Source organism: Hyperoodon ampullatus (genome assembly GCF_949752795.1).
Source record: "Hyperoodon ampullatus genome assembly, chromosome: 2".
In the NCBI taxonomy this organism is placed as follows: domain Eukaryota; kingdom Metazoa; phylum Chordata; class Mammalia; order Artiodactyla; family Ziphiidae; genus Hyperoodon; species Hyperoodon ampullatus.
In genome coordinates this window covers 39,429,653-39,448,710 of record NC_136915.1, presented here as the reverse complement: position 1 = coordinate 39,448,710, position 19,058 = coordinate 39,429,653, and the positions used below count along the sequence as shown (strand labels likewise).

General features: G+C 42.3%; 1 protein-coding gene across 3 annotated transcripts in view; it reads right to left on the bottom strand.

Moving 5' to 3' along the window:
* Positions 1 to 19,058, bottom strand: part of NSUN4 (NOP2/Sun RNA methyltransferase 4) — a gene marked incomplete at both ends in the record, with an annotated part of 32,354 nt that overhangs the window by 7,582 nt on the left and 5,714 nt on the right. For all 3 annotated transcript variants that reach the window (XM_079697305.1, XM_079697307.1, XM_079697306.1), the window contains 2 exons: positions 5,518 to 5,678; positions 8,907 to 9,061. In XM_079697305.1, the coding sequence (XP_079553431.1) occupies positions 5,518 to 5,678; positions 8,907 to 9,061 (316 nt within the window). The remainder of the gene's footprint in view (positions 1 to 5,517; positions 5,679 to 8,906; positions 9,062 to 19,058) is intronic.

Sequence of the window (19,058 nt, the reverse complement as noted above, 5' to 3'; positions counted from 1 at the left end):
GTATACTCATGGCTGGTCAAAAACCAAAACCAACATACAAAAAACTGAATTAAAAAAAATTTTAAAAAAAAACTGAATTAAGTAATTGATATCAACCTAAAAAGAAGTCTTCGGTGTTTCAGGGCTCTGTCCTTGCCTCTGTCCCTAGCTATTTGAATGAAAACATCCAATTTACAGATGATATAATACCCAAAGGATAGCTAATATATTGAATAACAGGATCAGGACTCAAAATTATCTTATGCTAAAACAATGTCATATCCAATATGGAAAAGTTTTAAAGTGAGAGATGGAAAGTCATTCATTCATTGAGGAATTCCTCAGTGGTCCAGTGGTTAGGACTCCACGCCTCCACTGCTGAGGGCCTGGGTTCGATGCCTGACCAGGTAACAAAGATCCCACAAGCTGCACAATGTGGCCAAAGATAAATAAATAAATAAAGGTATTCATTTATTTACTAAGAGCCTACTCTGCGATGGGCACTAAAGACCAAAACAAACAAACAAACAAACAAAAAAACAAAACCTACCCACCCCCGCAAAAAAACAGTCCTGTATTTACACTTCAAAAAGTAAAATCAGGACTTCCCTAGTGGTGCAGTAGATAAGAATCCACCTGCCAGCGCAGGGGACATGGGTTCCAGCCCTGGTCTGGGAAGATCCCACATGCCGCAGGGCAACTAAGCCTGTGTGCCACAACTACTGAGCCTGCGCTCTAGAGCCTGCGAGCCACAACTACTGAAGCCCACATGCCTAGAGCACATGCTCTACAACAAGAGAAGACACCGCAATGAGAAGCATGTGCATCGCAATGAAGAGTAGCCCCCACTTGCCGCAAGTAGAGAAAGCCTGCGTGCAGCAATGAAGACCCAATGCAGCTAAAAAATAAATTAAATTAAATTTATTTTAAAAAAGAAGTAATATCATTTGTGGAAAAGATCTATAAATTTTCAGTCAAGCAGAAATTCCGAGTAAATTAGTAATGACCCAGTGTTCAATATTCTGATGTACTCCTAGGCTGAATGAATTGAATGAATTGATACAATGTATACAGAGTAAGAGAAATAATGACTACCTTGTATTCTGGTCAGGTCGTATCTCAAGAAATGTGATGCGGCTAGCGTCCACAGGAAAAATAGACATTAACTAAATAGGAATGCTCAGAGAAGGGCATAGGAATGCTCAGAGAGGGCCACTGGGATGTTTAGAAACCACACAATAGCAGAAATTAATACCTTCTGTTTCCAGGAACGTAGGTATCTATCTTGAAACCCTTGTGATACAAAATATCTAAACATAAAATATATTTTTAAGGGCTTCCCTGGTGGCGCAGTGGTTGAGAGTCCTCCTGCCGATGCAGGGGACGCGGGTTCGGGCCCCGGTCCAGGAAGATCCCACATGCTGTGGAGCTGCTGGGCCCGTGAGCCATGGCCGCTGAGCCTGCGCATCTGGAGCCTGTGCTCCGCAACGGGAGAGGCCACACAGTGAGAGGCCCGCGTACCGCAAAAAAAAAAAAAAAAAAAAATTTAAAGGGAAACAAGCCTCCTTGAGCAAGCGTTAGCAGAAACAACCACCAGTAGAATTAAACCCCCAAAGAGTTTTCATATTGAAATTATCTAATGTAGAATTAAAATATAAACCTTCCTGGGACTTCCCTGGTGGCACAGTGGTTAAGAATCCACCTGCCAATGCAGGGGACATGGGTTCGAACCCTGATCTGGGAAGATCCCACATGCCACGGAGCAACTCAGCCCAGGCGCCACAACTAATGAGCCTGCGCTCTAGAGCTCGTGAGCCACAACTACTGAAGCCCATGTGCTTAGAGCCCATGCTCTGCAACAAGAGAAGCCACCGCAATGAGAGGTCCGCGCACCACAACCAAGAGTAGCCCCCACTCGCACCAACTAGAGAAAGCTCATGCACAGCAACGAAGACCCAATGCAGCCAGAATTAATTAATTAATTAAAAATATATATATATATATAAACCTTCCTAAATAAAGTAAGTAAAACAAACACTAAATAATTTGACAGAGCCAAAACCAAATATATCGTGACAATTGTTTTAAAAGAATAAAATTTACAGATTGGTTCACAAAGCAAAACCCAACTCTATGCAGTATATAAGAGACATATCTAAAAGGAAGTGATTTAACAAGGCTAAATATAAAGAGATGGGTAAAGGTATAACTGCAACACCTATAAAAAGAAAGCTGTGAGTGGGGAGGCAGGTAGGTATCTTGCCATGAAAATGCAGAGCTCTGGCACTCCAGCTGATGGCCAGGTAGAGTTGGGGGAGAGATAGAGTTACCAAGAGTGTATGGAGCCCTGAGATAGTATTCTTCTTTGCATCTAAAGTGCTTCACCCTTGCCTAACACGTAGTATGTGTTACTATGTTATAGTATGCACAACTATTTGTTCAACAAATAAATTAACAAAGACATCTTCAGGACATTAAAGCTGTTTTCAAATGTCTGAAGCACTTTGATGTGAAATGGGAGGCAGCTCACTGTTCTAAAAGGCATAGCTAGGACCGATGAATGGAAATAATAAACATAATAAGGATTGTGATGATGACAATATTATTAAATGCTTTCTATATACCAGGAGCTATGCTAAATGCATTCTTATTTAACCTTCACCTATGTGATAGGCACTACTATTATCCTTATTTTACAGATGAAGAGACTAAAGCTTAAACTGAAAGGTTAACTTGCCCAAACTTCTCTGGCTGATAAGTGATAGAGCCAGGACACTGATCCAAGCAGTATGACTCTAGAATCCCTGTACTCAACCATATACCATAAAATCTACACATCTTAATTCAATAAGAGGAAGAATTTTCTAACAGCAGAGGTGTTCGACCACCAAACCTCAGTGAGCCCGTCAATGAAAGTGTGAAAGCACAGGCTGAATAACGATGATAGCTACTACCTGCCTAATCTTCACGGCCAGTTGATGTACTAAGCACTTTCCCTGGATATGCTCATTATGAATCCTCATAATAATCTTACATAGCAGTATTTCCTATTTTACAAATGAAGAGGCTGAAGTTCAGCGAGATCAAGCAGCTTTCCCAAAGTAGGTAAGTGGCAACCTTGTGATACAGAAACAAGTTAGGCCAACAGCAGAGGTCATGCTCTCTCCACTCTGCTGCCCCCATACCAAAAAAGCTGAATAGGGGATTCCTACACAGGTGGGAAGCAGGTCTCTCAAGATATCCAAGATTCTATAAGCCTTGGTCTTTATTTCAATTTCTTAGAGTGGCTGAGGCAAGATGGTAAGAACTAGACAGATTGGACAAATGTGTCAGATGACAACACAGAGACAATAGCAATATGACAACAATATGACAATACGACAATAATAGAGACAATATTTTTTACATTTTTAGAAATATATGTTTTAAGTAAATGTTTTTAGAATGTGCCAATTAAAAGAAAATACAAATAACTTAAAAATATGAAATGAGGGGCTTCTGTGGTGGCACAGTGGTTAAGAATCCACCTGCCAATGCAGGGGACATGGGTTCGAGCCCTGATCTGGGAAGATCCCACATGCCGCAGAGCAACTAAGCCTGTGTGCTACAACTACTGAGCCTGCGCTCTACAGCTCACGAGCCACAACTACTGAAGCCCATGGGCCTAGAGCCCGTGCTCCACAACAAGAGAAGCCACTGCAATGAGAGGTCCACGCACCGCAACCAAGAGTAGCCCCCACTCGCTGCAACTAGAGAAAAAACCTGCACACAGCAACAAAGACCCAATGCAGCCAAAAATAAATAAAATAAAATAAATAAATTTTTAAAATTAAAAAATATATATAAAATGACTTTCAACTTCATTCATAACAAAATGCAAATTAGATGCTTGAGTTTGGCAAAAAACAAAAAGTTGGACAACATCAATGGTGGCAGGATATGAGGAAACAGTACTCTTATTCATTACCAGTAGAGATGAAACTGATTTGGCCTCCATAGGGAGTGATTTAGTAACCTCTGACAATATCCTAAGTACATATAAACTGTTATCCAGCAATTATACTCCAAAAACAAAAGCTTGAACTTCAAGGCACATTATTAAATTTAAATAAATACAAAGTTCAGAATAGTAAACATAATATACTACCATTCCTACTTTTTTTTTTTAAACATCTTTATTGGAGTATAATTGCTTTACAATGTTGTGTTAGTTTCTGCTGTATAACAAAGTGAATCAGCTATATGTATACATATATCTCCATATCCCCTCCCTCCTGTGTCTCCCTCCCACCCTCCCTATCCCACCCCTCCATGTGGTCATAATGCACGAAGCTGATCTCCCTGTGCGATGCAACTGCTTCCCACTAGCTATTTATTTTACATTTGGTGGTGTATATATGCCAATGCTACTCTCTCACTTCGTCCCAGCTTACCCTTGCCCCTCCCCATGTCCTCAAGTCCATTCGCTATGTCTGCGTCTTTATTCCTGTCTTGCCCCTAGGTTCATCAGAACCACTTTTTAATTTTCAGATTTCATATATATGAGTTAGCATAAGGTATTTGTTTTTCTCTAGCAAAAGGTATTTGTTTTTCTCTTTCTGACTTACTTCACGCTGTATGACAGACTCTAGGTCCATCCACCTGATTACAAATAACTCAATTTCATTTCTTTTTATGACTGAGTAATATTCCATTGTATATATGTGCCACTTCTTCTTTATCCATTCATCTGTCGATGGACACTTAGGTTGCTTCCATGTCCTGGCTATTGTAAATAGTGCTGCAATGAACATTGTGGTACATGACTCTTTCTGAATTATGGTTTTCTCAGGGTATATGCCCAGCAGTGGGATTGCTGGGTCATATGGTAGTTCTACTTTTAGTTTTTTAAGGAACCTCCATACTGTTCTCCATAGTGGCTGCACCAATTTATAGTCCCACCAACAGTGTGGGACGGTTCCCTTTTCTCCACACCCTCTCCAGCATTTATTGTTTGTAGATTTAAAATACACATTTATATTTGTACATACACAAAGAAAATATTTTAAGAGGATACAGTAGAAAATATAGACAATAGTCATCTGGAGAGAGAGGAATTAGATGGCTGTGAGACAGGAGTAAGAGGGAAACATACTTTTCCCTGGATACCAGGCTGTGCCTTCTGCATTTTGTACCATGTACTGTATTAATATTCAAAAATAAATAAAATGAGCTTATTCATATTAATTTAATGAGCGTTACTATGCAACCAAGTGAGTTGCAAAATAAAATAAGCCTAATAATTTTTTTTCCAGTCAGACAGGTTCAAACTCTTTCTGCTAATTGCCTCTAATGAAGATAGTAGCCAGTTATCTAAACTGAGCTAACAATTCTACAGATGGCTGTTTTCACCAAATCACCCATGGAGAGTTGGCCAGGTCCACAGTCAGCCGTACATTCTCAAATATATATGGCTAGATCTTACACCCTCAGGGCCTAGGGCCAGGATGGCGATGCCAGATTTGGCTAGCTGGATGTCCCAGGTCAGGAATCACTCACCCGGTCATAGGTGTCCCCCTCCAGTTCTCCCCACTTCCTTCCATCCCATGATGTGACTCGAACTCGATTCCTATCCCTGACGTCTTGAGGCACATAGCTGTGAAGGATCTTCTGTAGTCTGCCTGCTCGTGAAGTGGAGAGATCATTGGCAGCGAGATTGCCTGTGGGAGCATAAATTTTAGGATTGTTTTTTCTACTTCTGTAAAAAATGCCATTGGAATCTTGACAGGGATTGCACTGAATCTATAGACGTTTTGGGTAGTATGAACATCTTATGCCTGCAGGAATAAAGCAACTTCAGAGGCCATGGCAAAAGAACACATCCCACCAGCAATGGTGCTAATGGAGAGTCAGACCAATTCTCAGGCATAGCCAATCAATGCAAACCTCAGGGGCAGGGGCAGGTGGAGGTGAAACATTTATTACATGCATAGCAAAGTACTAGACACTCCGGAGTGGGGGCTGCAAAGGCAAACACCGACATAGGCCAGAAAGGTTACATAAGTAAATAAAGCAGACCAGGTTAAAACATTTATTTCTAAAGAAATACGTTCTCTCCCACTTTTCTTGAAATATGTGTCTCTCTTCATCTTTGGTAGATACTACACATTATTTACCCAAAATTTATTCTCCTCTTATTCCTTAGGAATAGAACTCCAATTTTAATTGAGGGAGGGGGAAGCGATATTCCCCAAAAGACTACATTTCCCAGCTTCTTTTGACAACCAAGTAAGACTATATGACTAAGTTTTGGTCAATGAGTTGTAGGAAGAATTATTGTGTGGGACTTCTGGGAAAATGTTTAAAAGGAGCTGATACAATCAGGAGATGTGCCCCTTTGGTCCAGTCTTTTCTTCCTGCCTGGAATTTGAATGTGATGACTGGAGTTCCAGCAGTCATGAGGACCATGAGGCAATCCTGGGGATGGAAGCCAGCAATAAAATAGGTTGCAAAAAGAAAGAAGCAGCTCAAGTCCCCTAATAATTGTGGAGTCTCCATACCAGCCCTGGACTGCCTATATCCCAGCTCTCTTATGTAAGAGAGAAATAAACATTTCTTCTTTAAGCCGGTTAGTTGAGTTTTCTATTGTATATGACCAAACCTAATCCTAAATGATTCATCATCTTTCTTTCATTTTCCCTTTTGTGATAGACACGACTTCAAGAAATATCTCACTTTGCTCTTGGCTCTACTATAAGAAATAATATTACTGTAAGCTTAATGATAAATGGCAATTGATACCTGGCCTCAGAGTCAAGGAGTGAAAGGGATCAGTGGACACTGTGGTGAAGAACTAGAGAATACATACCTTATCCAATGGTGAACCAGCTTAGTCTTCCCACAAAGAAATATGTCCCAATTTTTGAGGGCACTCAAAGAAGTCAAAATTGGATTCTCTGCTCAAGAGGAATTTGCAGCAGGATATCAACTGACAAAAGAAAAGCTGGGTTCCAGTTCTGGCTCTACCTCCAACTCATGTAAAAGATTCAAGTTACTGGGCTTCCCTGGTGGCGCACTGGTTGACAGTCCACCTGCCAATGCAGGGGATGAGGGTTCGTGCCCCGGTTTGGGAAGATCCCACATGCCGCGGAGCGGCTGGGCCCGTGAGTCATGCCGCTGAGCCTGCGCGTCTGGAGCCTGTGCTCCGCAATGGGAGAGGCCACAACAGTGAGAGGCCCACGTACCACAAAAAAAAAAAAAAAAAAAAAGGATTCAAGTTATTTAATCTCTCTAGAGCTCAATTTCCCCCTCCATAAAATATGAGGGCTGGTCCCTTCTTACCCTGTAATCTCCTTGGGATCACCGAGTCACTTGAGTGAGGAGCTGGGATAGGGTGAGGTGTTGGTAATTCAGCAAACCTTAGAAAAGCAACTCTCAGTTACTTCTCCTTCGCCCTTCTTCCTCTTCTGAGTTCCAGTCCCTCCTCATCCAAGTAACCCTACCTTATCCATTCCCCCTTCTGAGGGATTCTCACAGCACTCAGTCAGATTAACACAGCCCAGTACACAGGCTGGGCTCCCTTGAATTGGACCCATTAAACCATACCAACATTTCTTCTCCATTCTCTCTGGACTTCCAGAAGCTGGTGATCAAATGTGGTACCTCTCTGAATCACCTGTAGGACCTACCTTGAGGCTGGAAGCTGACTCAAACTGTGCAAGTTGGCTAATGAGAACTGGAAAAGAAGGATCCAGGCCCAACAAAAAGGTCAGGGCATATGGCAAGTTAAGCCTGGCTGAGCTCCAGGATCAGTGTGAAAAATACAGCCCCCTTGTGGATATTTCTCAAGATAAAAATACTGCCTATTTAAGGCAGGATGTCAGCCAACGGATGGCTGAAGTGAATACTTACAATGTACAAGGCCCAGCCTGGGCTATACTACTGAGTAACACTTAGGCCTGTCCTAAAGGAATTTATAATCTTGAGGAGGAAGAAGATGCATACCCAGTAAAGCTCTGATGCAAGGCTAATGTGCTAACAGTTGCAAAGGTGATGCCCATGGTGTGGGAGCACAGGAGACAGAGGCAGCACTTCTCAACTGGCCAGCAGGGATCATGAGGGAAGACTTCCAGGAGGTGGCACACTTGAGCTGAGGCTGGAAAGCTTAAAGGGCGTTGACAGGCCAGCTGCGATAAGGTGGGGGTATTCCAGAGAGAATCCATAACATGGCAAAGTTGGAGGCTTATTCAGGCAACAGAGAGTAGCAGGTTTTGGCAGAAGCACATAAAGCCTGGGGCAGAATGACACAGTAAAGCTATAACGGGAGACTTCCCTGGTGGTGCAGTGGTTAAGAATCCACCTGCCAATGCAGGGGACATGGGTTCGAGCCCTGGTCCAGGAAGATCCCACATGCCTGGAGCAACTAAGCCTGTGCACCACAACTACTGAAGCCCACGCACCTAGAGCCTGTGCTCTGCAACAAGAGAGGCCACTGCAGTGAGAAGCCCACTCACTGCAACTAGAGAAAGCCCGCGTGCAGCAGCGAAGACCCAACGCAGCCAAAAATAAATAAATTTATTTAAAAATGAAAATAAAGCTATAACAGGCTGCTGCAGCCACATCTTACCACTTTAGCTGGCAGGCTAAGGAAATGGAACTTAATCTTAGACACAAAGTAAACAGATGCAGAGGGATGAAAGCGTCATGTGGTAGATTAATCAGGGCTCTGTTTTAATCTGCCTTCAGAGACCTTGCTCTGATCAGCAGTCTTCCGTGGCCAACTAACAGAGAAAGAGAGAAAATCATTGCAAACAGAAAAAACACACCAGCTTAGCAAGCAAGCACTATCCTACCTGTGACCCGGACCAGAAAGCCCATCATATTTAGTGTGCCCTTGACTGGGTGAGGTCGGGAGCCCTCCCTGCCAAGACACCAGCCCTCTGACTTACGGCAACAGCCAGTCTGAAGCAATGCTAGTGTCTTTCCCCCAGGGGCGGCACACAGGTCAAGCACGGTGTCACCAGGCTGCAGGCCGAGGGCCAGGACAGGCAGCAAGGAGGCAGCATCCATCAGGTAGTAATCCATGACACCCAGGCTGCCAAGCCTAGAAGAGAGGAGACCACCTTAGAGTTAAATTCCAAGTCAGGAGACCCACTGGAAGTCAAGGTCACAAGTCCATGCCCTCAGGAGCTACTGAGCTCTACTCAGCAAAAACTAATTTCTCAGACCCACACTCAGTTGTGTACTTACTCACTCATTCATCTACATAGCAGCCAGAGCAGCCTTTTAAAACATAGATCAACTCACTCTATTTCAGCCACACCAGCCATCTTGCTATTCCTTAATTAAGCCATGCATACTCCTGTCTCAGGCTTTTGTAGTTGTTGTGCTTTCTGCCTACAACACTCTTCCTCCAAATATCCCTCATTTGCTTCCTCATTTCTTTCAGGTCCTCCTCAAAAGTTACCTCATCAAAGAGGCACTGGCATACCCTGACTACTCCATCTAAAAATAGCAGCCCCCTACTCCCATCTATCTATCTTGCATTCTTTTTCTTTAAAGTATTTATTATTCACTTTATATGTACAGGTTTGTGTGTATTTTACCCCTTCTCTCTCTCCCTATTAGAATGAAGGTAGAGACTTTTTCCTGCTTTGTTCATTATAACATCCCCAACACCTGAAACAGTGAATGGCATGTAGTAGGAACTCAGTTTTATTAGGTTACATATTGAGATACAAAGTGCTTTGTGGGTTCAGGAAAGAATGCCATCCACTGTGCCTGTCACAGTCAGAGTTACCTGAGTTAGATCTGATGAAGGAATGGACCTTCATTTGGTTAAAAAAAAAAAAAGGGAAGAGGAGCATTCCAAGCAGAAGAAAAAAGAAAAAGCAAAAGCACAGATGCATGCAAACTCATAACTTCTTTCAGACATAGTGAGAAATCTGGTGTGTTAGAAATACAAGGTACATGAGATTGAAGTTGGAAAGCAGATAGAGGCCAAGGTTGTAAAAGGTCTTAAACCCTATGCTAAGGAGTTTGGACTATAACCTGTAGGCAGTTACCAAAAGTTTTTAAAGAAAATGACATGATCGGCTAGTTAGAGTTTTAGAAAGCTAGGTGGGCTACAAAGAACAAATTAGAAACAGAGACACCAGTGGGAAAGCTGTTACAAGAGTCCAAATGAAAGGATAGGAGAGCCGGAGGAAGATGGCGGAAGAGTAAGACGCGGAGATCACCTTCCTCCCCACAGATACATCAGAAATTCATCTACACGTGGAACAACTCCAACAGAACACCTACTGAACGCTGACAGAAGACCTCAGACCCCCCAAAAGGCAAGAAACTCCCCACATACCTGGGTAGGTCAAAAGAAAAAAAGAATAAACAGAGACAATAGGATATGGACGGAACCTGCACCAGTGGGAGGGAGCCGTGAAGGAGGGAAGGTTTCTACACACTACAAGCCCCTTCGCGGGCGGAGACTGCAGGTGGCGGAGGGGGAAAGCTTCGGAGTAGCGGAGGAGAGCACAGCAACAGGGGTGCGGAGGGCAAAGCGGAGAGATTTTGGCACAGAGGATCGGTGCCCTCAGGCACACACCAGCCCGAGAGGCTTGTCTGCTCGGCCGTCGGGGCGGGCGGGGCTGGGAGCTGAGGCTCGGGTATCGGCTTTCAGTCGGAGCGCAGGGAGAGGACTGGGGCTGGCGGCAGGAAGAGAGCCTGAAGGGGTTAGTGCTGGCCCGGAGGGAGTCCGGGGAAAGGGTCTGGAGCTACCGGAGAGGCAAGAGACTTTTTTCCCTTTTGTTGCCTGGTGCGCGAGGAGAGGGCATTCCCCTCCCTCCCCTCTGCCTGAGTGAGCCAGAGCCCCCGAATCAGCGGCTCCTTTAAACCCGTCCTGTCTGAGCGAAGAACGGATGCCCTCCAGCGACCTACGCGCAGAGGCGGGGCCAGGTCCAAGGCTGAGACCCGGGAGTTGTGAGAGCAGAGACAGGGAAATCTCTCTGTGCAGCCTCGGAGGCAGCGGATTAAAGCTCCACGGTCCATTTGATGTGCCCTGCGTCTGTGGAGTGCATGAATGGACAGCGAATCATCCCAAATTGAGGAAGTGGACTTTGAGGACAAGATTTAAGACTTTCCCCCCTTTTTCCTCTTTTTACAACGAATTATCCCAAATTAAGGAGGTGGACTTAGCAAGATTTCAGACTTCTCGCCCTTTTCCTCTTTTTACAACGAATTATCCCAAATCGAGGAGGTGGACTTGGAGAGCAAGATTTTTGATTTTTCCCCCTGCTCTCTTTTTGTGAATGTGTATGTGTAATCTTCTGTGTAAGATTCTCTCTGTATAGCTTTGCTTCCACCATATGTCCCAGGGTTCTATCGGTCCGTGTTTTTTTTTCAATAATTACTTTTTAATTTTAATAACGCTACTGTATTTCATACTTTATTCTATTTTACTTTACCTGCTCTTTCTTTTTTTCCTACCTTCCCTTCCTCCCTCCCTCCCTCCGCTCCTCCTTTCCTTCTTTCTTTTTCTTTCCTCCCTCCCTCCCTCCCACCCTTCTTCTTTCCACTTTCTTTTTCTTTCCTTCCTCCCTCCCTCCCTCCTGTCTTTCTTTCTTTCTTTCCTTCCTCCCTCCCTCCCTTCTTCCATTCACTCTTCCTTTTGCTTTCATTCCTCCCTCCCTCCCTCCTTTCTTTCCTTCTTTCTTTCCATCCTTCCTCCCTCCCTCCCTCCTTTCTTTCTTCCTTCCTTCCTTCCTTCCCTTCTTCCTTTCTTTCCCTCTCTCTTTCTTTCTTCTACTAATTCTTTCTTTCTACTTTTTCTCACTGTTATTCTGAGCCGGGTGGATGAAAGGCTCTTGGTGCTGCAGCCAGGAGTCAGTGCTGTGCCTCTGAAGTGGGAGAGCCAACTTCAGGACACGGGTCCACAAGAGACCTCCCAGCTCCACATAATATCAAGCAGCGAAAATCTCCCAGGGATCTCCATCTCAACACCAGCACCCAGCTTCAGTCAACGACCAGCAAGCTACAGTGCTGGTCACCCTATGCCAAGCAACTAGCAAGGCAGGAACACAACCCCACCCATTAGCAGAGAGGCTACCTAAAAACATAATAAGGCCACAGGCACCCCAAAACACACCACCAGACGTGGACCTGTCCACCAGAAAGACAAGATCGAGCCTCAACCACCAGAACACAGGCATTAGTCCCCCCCACCAGGAAGCCTACACAACCTACTGAAACAACCTTAGCCACGGGGGACAGATACCAAAAACAACGGGAACTACGAATCTGCAGCCTGCAAAAAGGAGACCCCAAACACAGTAACATAAGCAAAATGAGAAAGCAGAAAAACACATAGCAGGTGAAGGAGCAAGATAAAAACCTACCAGACCTAACAAATGAAGAGGTAATAGGCAGTCTACCTGAAAAAGAATTCAGAATAATGATAGTAAAGCTGATCCAAGATTCTATTTCCAAGATCCAAAATCTTGGAAATAGAATAGACAATATGCAAGAAACAGTTAACAAGGACCTAGAAGAACTCAAGATGAATCAAGCATCGATTAAAAACACAATAAATGAAATGAAAAATACTCTAGATGGGATCAATAGCAGAATAACTGAGGCAGAAGAACGGATAAGTGAGGTGGAAGATAAAATAGTGGAAATAACTGATGCAGAGCAAAATAAAGAAAAAAGAATGAAAAGAATAGAGGACAGTCTCAGAGACCTCTGGGACAACATTAAACGCACCAACATTCGAATTATAGGGGTTCCAGAAGAAGAAGAGAAAAAGAAAGGGACTGAGAAAATATTTGAAGAGATTATAGTTGAAAACTTCCCTAATATGGGAAAGGAAATAGTTAATCAAGTCCAGGAGGCACAGAGAGTCCCATACAGAATAAATCCAAGGAGAAATACGCCAAGACACATATTAATCAAAATGTCAAAAATTAAACACAAAGAAATCATATTAAAAGCAGCAAGGGAAAAACAACAAATAACACACAAGGGAATCCCCATCAGGTTAACAGCTGATCTCTCAGCAGAAACTCTACAAGCCAGAAGGGAGTGGCAGGACATAATTAAAGTGATGAAGGAGAGAAACCTGCAACCAAGATTACTCTACCCAGCAAGGATCTCATTCAGATTTGATGGAGAAATTAAAACGTTTACAGACAAGCAAAAGCTGAGAGAGTTCAGCACCACCAAACCAGCTTTACAACAAATGCTAAAGGAACTTCTCTAGGCAAGAAACACAACAGAAGGAATATACCTACAATAACGAACCCAAAGCAATTAAGGAAATGGGAATAGAAACATACATATCAATAATTACCTTAAATGTAAATGGACTAAATGCTCCCACCAAAAGACACAGAGTGGCTGAATGGATACAAAAACAAGACCCATATATATGCTGTCTACAAGAGACCCACTTCAGACCTAGAGACACATACAGATTGAAAGTAAGGGGATGGAAAAAGATATTCCATGCAAATGGAAATCAAAAGAAAGCTGGAGTAGCAATTCTTATATCAGACAAAATAGACTTTAAAATAAAGACTATTAGAAGAGACGAAGAAGGACACTACATAACGATAAAGGGATCGATCCAAGAAGAAGATATAACAATTGTAAATATTTATGCACCCAACATAGGAGCACCTCAATACATAAGGCAAATACTAACAGCCATAAAAGGAGAAATCGACAGTAACACAATCATAGTAGGGGACTTTAACACCCCACTTTCACCAATGGACAGATCATCGAAAATGAAAATAAATAAGGAAACACAAGCTTTAAATGATACATTAAACAAGATGGACTTAGTTGATATTTATAGGACATTCCATCCAAAAACAACAGAATATACATTTTTCTCAAGTGCTCATGGAACATTCTCCAGGATAGATCATATCTTGGGTCAGAAATCAAGCCTTGGTAAATTTAAGAAAATTGAAATTGTATCAAGTATCTTTTCCGACCACAATGCTATGAGACTAGACATCAATTACAGGAAAAGAGCTGTAAAAAATACAAACACATGGAGGCTAAACAATACACTACTCAATAACGAAGTGATCACTGAAGAAATCAAAGAAGAAATTAAAAAATACCTAGAAACAAATGACAATGGAGACACGACGACCCAAAACCTATGGGACGCAGCAAAAGCAGTTCTAAGGGGGAAGTTTATAGCAATACAATCCCACCTTAAGAAACAGGAAACATTTCGAGTAAATAACCTGACCCTGCACCTAAAGCAATTAGAGAAAGAAGAACAAAAAACCCCCAAAGTTAGCAGAAGGAAAGAAATCATAAAGATCAGATCAGAAATAAATGAAAAAGAAATGAAGGAAACGATAGCAAAGATCAACCAAACTAAAAGCTGGTTCTTTGAGAAGATAAACAAAATTGACAAACCATTAGCCAGACTCATCAAGAAAAGAAGGGAGAAGACTCAAATCAACAGAATTAGAAATGAAAAAGGAGAAGTAACAACTGACACTGCAGAAATACAAAAGATCATGAGAGATTACTATAAGCAACTCTATGCCAATAAAATGGACAACCTGGAAGAAATGGACAAATTCTTAGAAATGCACAACCTACCAAGACTGACTCAGGAAGAAATAGAAAATATGAATAGACCAATCACAAGCACTGAAATTGAAACTGTGATTAAAAATCTTCCATCAAACAAAAGCCCAGGACCAGATGGCTTCACAGGCGAATTCTATCAAACATTTAGAGAAGAGCTAACACCCATCCTTCTCAAACTCTTCCAAACAATATCAGAGGAAGGAACACTCCCAAACTCATTCTACGAGGCCACCATCACCTTGATACCAAAACCAGGCAAGGATGTCACAAAGAAAGAAAACTACAGGCCAATATCACTGATGAACATAGATGCAAAAATCCTCAACAAAATACTAGCAAACAGAATCCAACAGCACATTAAAAGGATCATACACCATGATCAAGTGGGGTTTATTCCAGGAATGCAAGGATTCTTCAATATACGCAAATCAATCAATGTGATACACCATATTAACAAGTTGAAGGAGAAAAACCATATGATCATCTCAATAGATGCAGAGAAAGCTTTCGACAAAATTCAACACCCATTTATGATAAAAACCCTGCAGAAAGTAGGCATAGAGGGAACTTTCCTCAACATAATAAAGGCCATATATGACAAACCCACAGCCAACATTGTCCTCAATGGTGAAAAACTGAAAGCATTTCCACTAAGATCAGGAACAAGACAAGGCTGCCCACTCTCACCACTCTTATTCAACATAGTTTTGGAAGTTTTAGCCACAGCAATCAGAGAAGAAAAGGAAATAAAAGGAATCCAAATTGGAAAAGAAGAAGTAAAGCTGTCACTGTTTGCAGATGACATGATACTATACATAGAGAATCCTAAAGATGCTACCGAAAAACTACTAGAGCTAATCAATGAATTTGGTAAAGTAGCAGGATACAAAATTAATGCACAGAAATCTCTGGCATTCCTGTACACTAATGATGAAAAATCTGAAAATGAAATCAAGAAAACACTCCCATTTACCATTGCAACAAAAAGAATAAAATATCTAGGAATAAACCTACCTAAGGAGACAAAAGACCTGTATGCAGAAAATTATAAGACACTGATGAAAGAAATTAAAGATGATACAAACAGATGGAGAGATATACCATGCTCCTGGATTGGAAGAATCAATATTGTGAAAATGACTCTACTACCCAAAGCAATCTACAGATTCAATGCAATCCCTATCAAACTACCACTGGCATTTTTCACAGAACTAGAACAAAAAATTTCAAAATTTGTTTGGAAAAACAAAAGACCCCGAATAGCCAAAGCAATCTTGAGAACGAAAAACGGAGCTGGAGGAATCAGGCTCCCTGACTTCAGACTATACTACAAAGCTACAGTAATTAAGACAGTGTGGTACTGGCATAAAAACAGAAAGGTAGATCAGTGGATCAGGATAGAAAGCCCAGAGATAAACCCACGCACATATGGCCAACTTATCTTTGATAAAGGAGGCAGGAATGTACAGTGGAGAAAGGACAGCCTCTTCAATAAGTGGTGCTGGGAAAACTGGACAGGGACATGTAAAAGTATGAGATTAGATCATTCCCTAACACCATACACAAAAATAAGCTCAAAATGGATTAAAGACCTAAATGTAAGGCCAGAAACTATCAAACTCTTAGAGGAAAACATAGGTAGAACACTCTATGACATAAATCACAGCAAGATCCTTTTGGACCCACCTCCTAGAGAAATGGAACTAAAAACAAAGATAAACAAATGGGACCTAATGAAACTTCAAAGCTTTTGCACAGCAAAGGAAACCATAAACAAGACCAAAAGACAACCCTCAGAATGGGAGAAAATATTTGCAAATGAAGCAACTGACAAAGGATTAATCTCCAAAATTTATAAGCAGCTCATGCAGCTCAATAGCAAAAAAACAAACAACCCAATCCAAAAATGGGCAGAAGACTTAAATAGGCATTTCTCCAAAGAAGATATACAGACTGCCAACAAACACATGAAAGAATGCTCAACATCATTAATCATTAGAGAAATGCAAATCAAAACTACAATGAGATATCATCTCACACCAGTCAGAATGGCCATCATCAAGAAATCTAGAAACAATAAATGCTGGAGAGGGTGTGGAGAAAAGGGAACACTCTTGCACTGCTGGTGGGAATGTGAATTGGTACAGCCACTATGGAGAACAGTATGGAGGTTCCTTAAAAAACTAAAAATAGAACTACCATATGACCCAGCAATCCCACTACTAGGCATATACGCTGAGAAAACCATAATTCAAAAAGAGACATGTACCAAAATGTTCATTGCAGCTCTATTCACAATAGCCCGGAGGTGGAAACAACCTAAGTGTCCATCATCGGATGAATGGATAAAGAAGATGTGGCACATATATACAATGGAATATTACTCAGCCATAAAAAGAAACGAAACTGAGCTACTTGTAATGAGGTGGATAGACCTAGAGTCTGTCATACAGAGTGAAGTAAGTCAGAAAGAGAAAGACAAATACCGTATGCTAACACATATATATGGAATTAAAAAAAAAAATGTCATGAAGAACCTAGGGGTAAAACGGGAATAAAGACACAGACCTACTTGAGAATGGACTTGAGGATATGGGGAGGGGGAAGGGTAAGCTGTGACAAAGGGAAAGAGAGGCATGGACATATATACACTACCAAACGTAAGGTAGATAGATAGTGGGAAGCAGCCGCAGAGCACAGGGAGATCAGCTCGGTGCTTTGTGACCGCCTGGAGGGGTGGGATGGGGAGGGTGGGAGGGAGGGAGATGCATGAGGGAAGGGATGTGGGAACAGATGTATATGTATGACTGATTCACTTTGTTATAAAGCAGAAACTAATTAAAAAAAAAAAAAAGTCCAAATGAGAGCTAATAAGGCATGGAGAGAGGCAGCACCCATGTGGGTAGAGAGAGAGGGACAACAGACAGATTGCTGTCACAGAAGGCCCTCTCACTCCCAACCCACTTGTCGTAAGGGCAACTGTGGTGCAGCCATTCAGCCTGAGACACGGTTCAGCACGGACAGCCTTTGGCGACAGCCTCAAGGAGGCAGAAACTTGGTCCTTGCTGACCTGACAGGAAGGCTCTGGAAGAAAGATGCGACAAGATATAAGACAGAGCACCACTGAGAATCAGCTCCAAGACCTACAATCCCCAGTCTCGAGGTCACAACACCTCTGGCATTCACAAATGGGCTCAGGCCGTGATAGGATATTTTCAAAGTCAAATCACACTTTGTGCCACAACTACTGAGCCTGCACACCACAACTACTGAAGCCCACGCACCTAGAGCCTGTGCTCCACGACAAGAGAAGCCACCGCAATAAGCCCGCACACCACAAAGAAGAGCAACCCCTGCTTGCCGCAACTAGAGAAAGCCTGCGTGCAGCAATAAAGACCCAACACAGCCAAAAATAAATAAATAAAAAAATAAATAAACTAAAAAAAAAAAAAAGCAGCACAACAATTTCTCAATTCCAGGAGGTTCCTGGACTCCCTAAATACATCCTTGAACTCCCAAGAGATTAAGATCCCCTTGATTTACAGGGAGCCCATTAAGACAAGAAGGAAAGAAAACTCAAACATAGAGGGCTGCCTCCTCCACTACTCTCTGGATGTCCTCAGGCAACTTAGGAAACCACATGGGTCTTACTCCATGGATCTGCCTAAAGCCAGTGCCTCCAAATTGGTCTCTAATCCTGCTCCAATCTATGCCCTCCTCACAGTGACTAAAATGATCTTCCTGAAGCACAACCTTGATGGGAATAACATCGATAGTAAGAGATACTATTTATGAGTGCTATATTGCAGGTACTATACTAGGTGTTTAATATGCATCATTTCCTTAATCCTCACCACAACCCTGAGAGGCAGGAGAACCCAGATTCTAGAGCCTGACTGCCTGGATCTCAAATCCAGCCCAGTTGCTCATCAGTTGTGTGACCTTCTGCAAATTACTCAACTTCCCTGTGCCTCAGTTTCCGCATCTGTAATAAGAATACCTATCAGATAGGATTAGTGTAAGAATTAAAGGAAGTAATAGAAGACAAGTACTTAGAACAGTAGCTGGCACATAGTGAGCTATACTGTCAGCTATTACTACCATTACTTTCCAGATTATTTTCCTGATAAGGAAACCAAGGCTCAGTTATCCAATGCCACATGTCTAATAAGTGGTGAAGACAGGATCCAAACCTAGGTTTTCTTAACCACTGTACATTATTACCTTTCCTCTACTCAGAAACCCTCTTCAGTGGTTCTCTAGAACAGATGAACGTGTTGCAATTACAGCAATATGAATTAAAAGGCACATGTCTGAAGCTGCCCAGCCCTCGTAATTCCAGCCATTTAAAAGCAACCCTGGACCACCAGGAAAATCCCCTTCCCCCAACCTGCAAGCTCATGACATTCAAGATTCCCACACATGGCCTCCATGTACTTTTCCAACCTCATCCCTTACTTCTCTTAAGCATACAGTCTTCCCTCAAA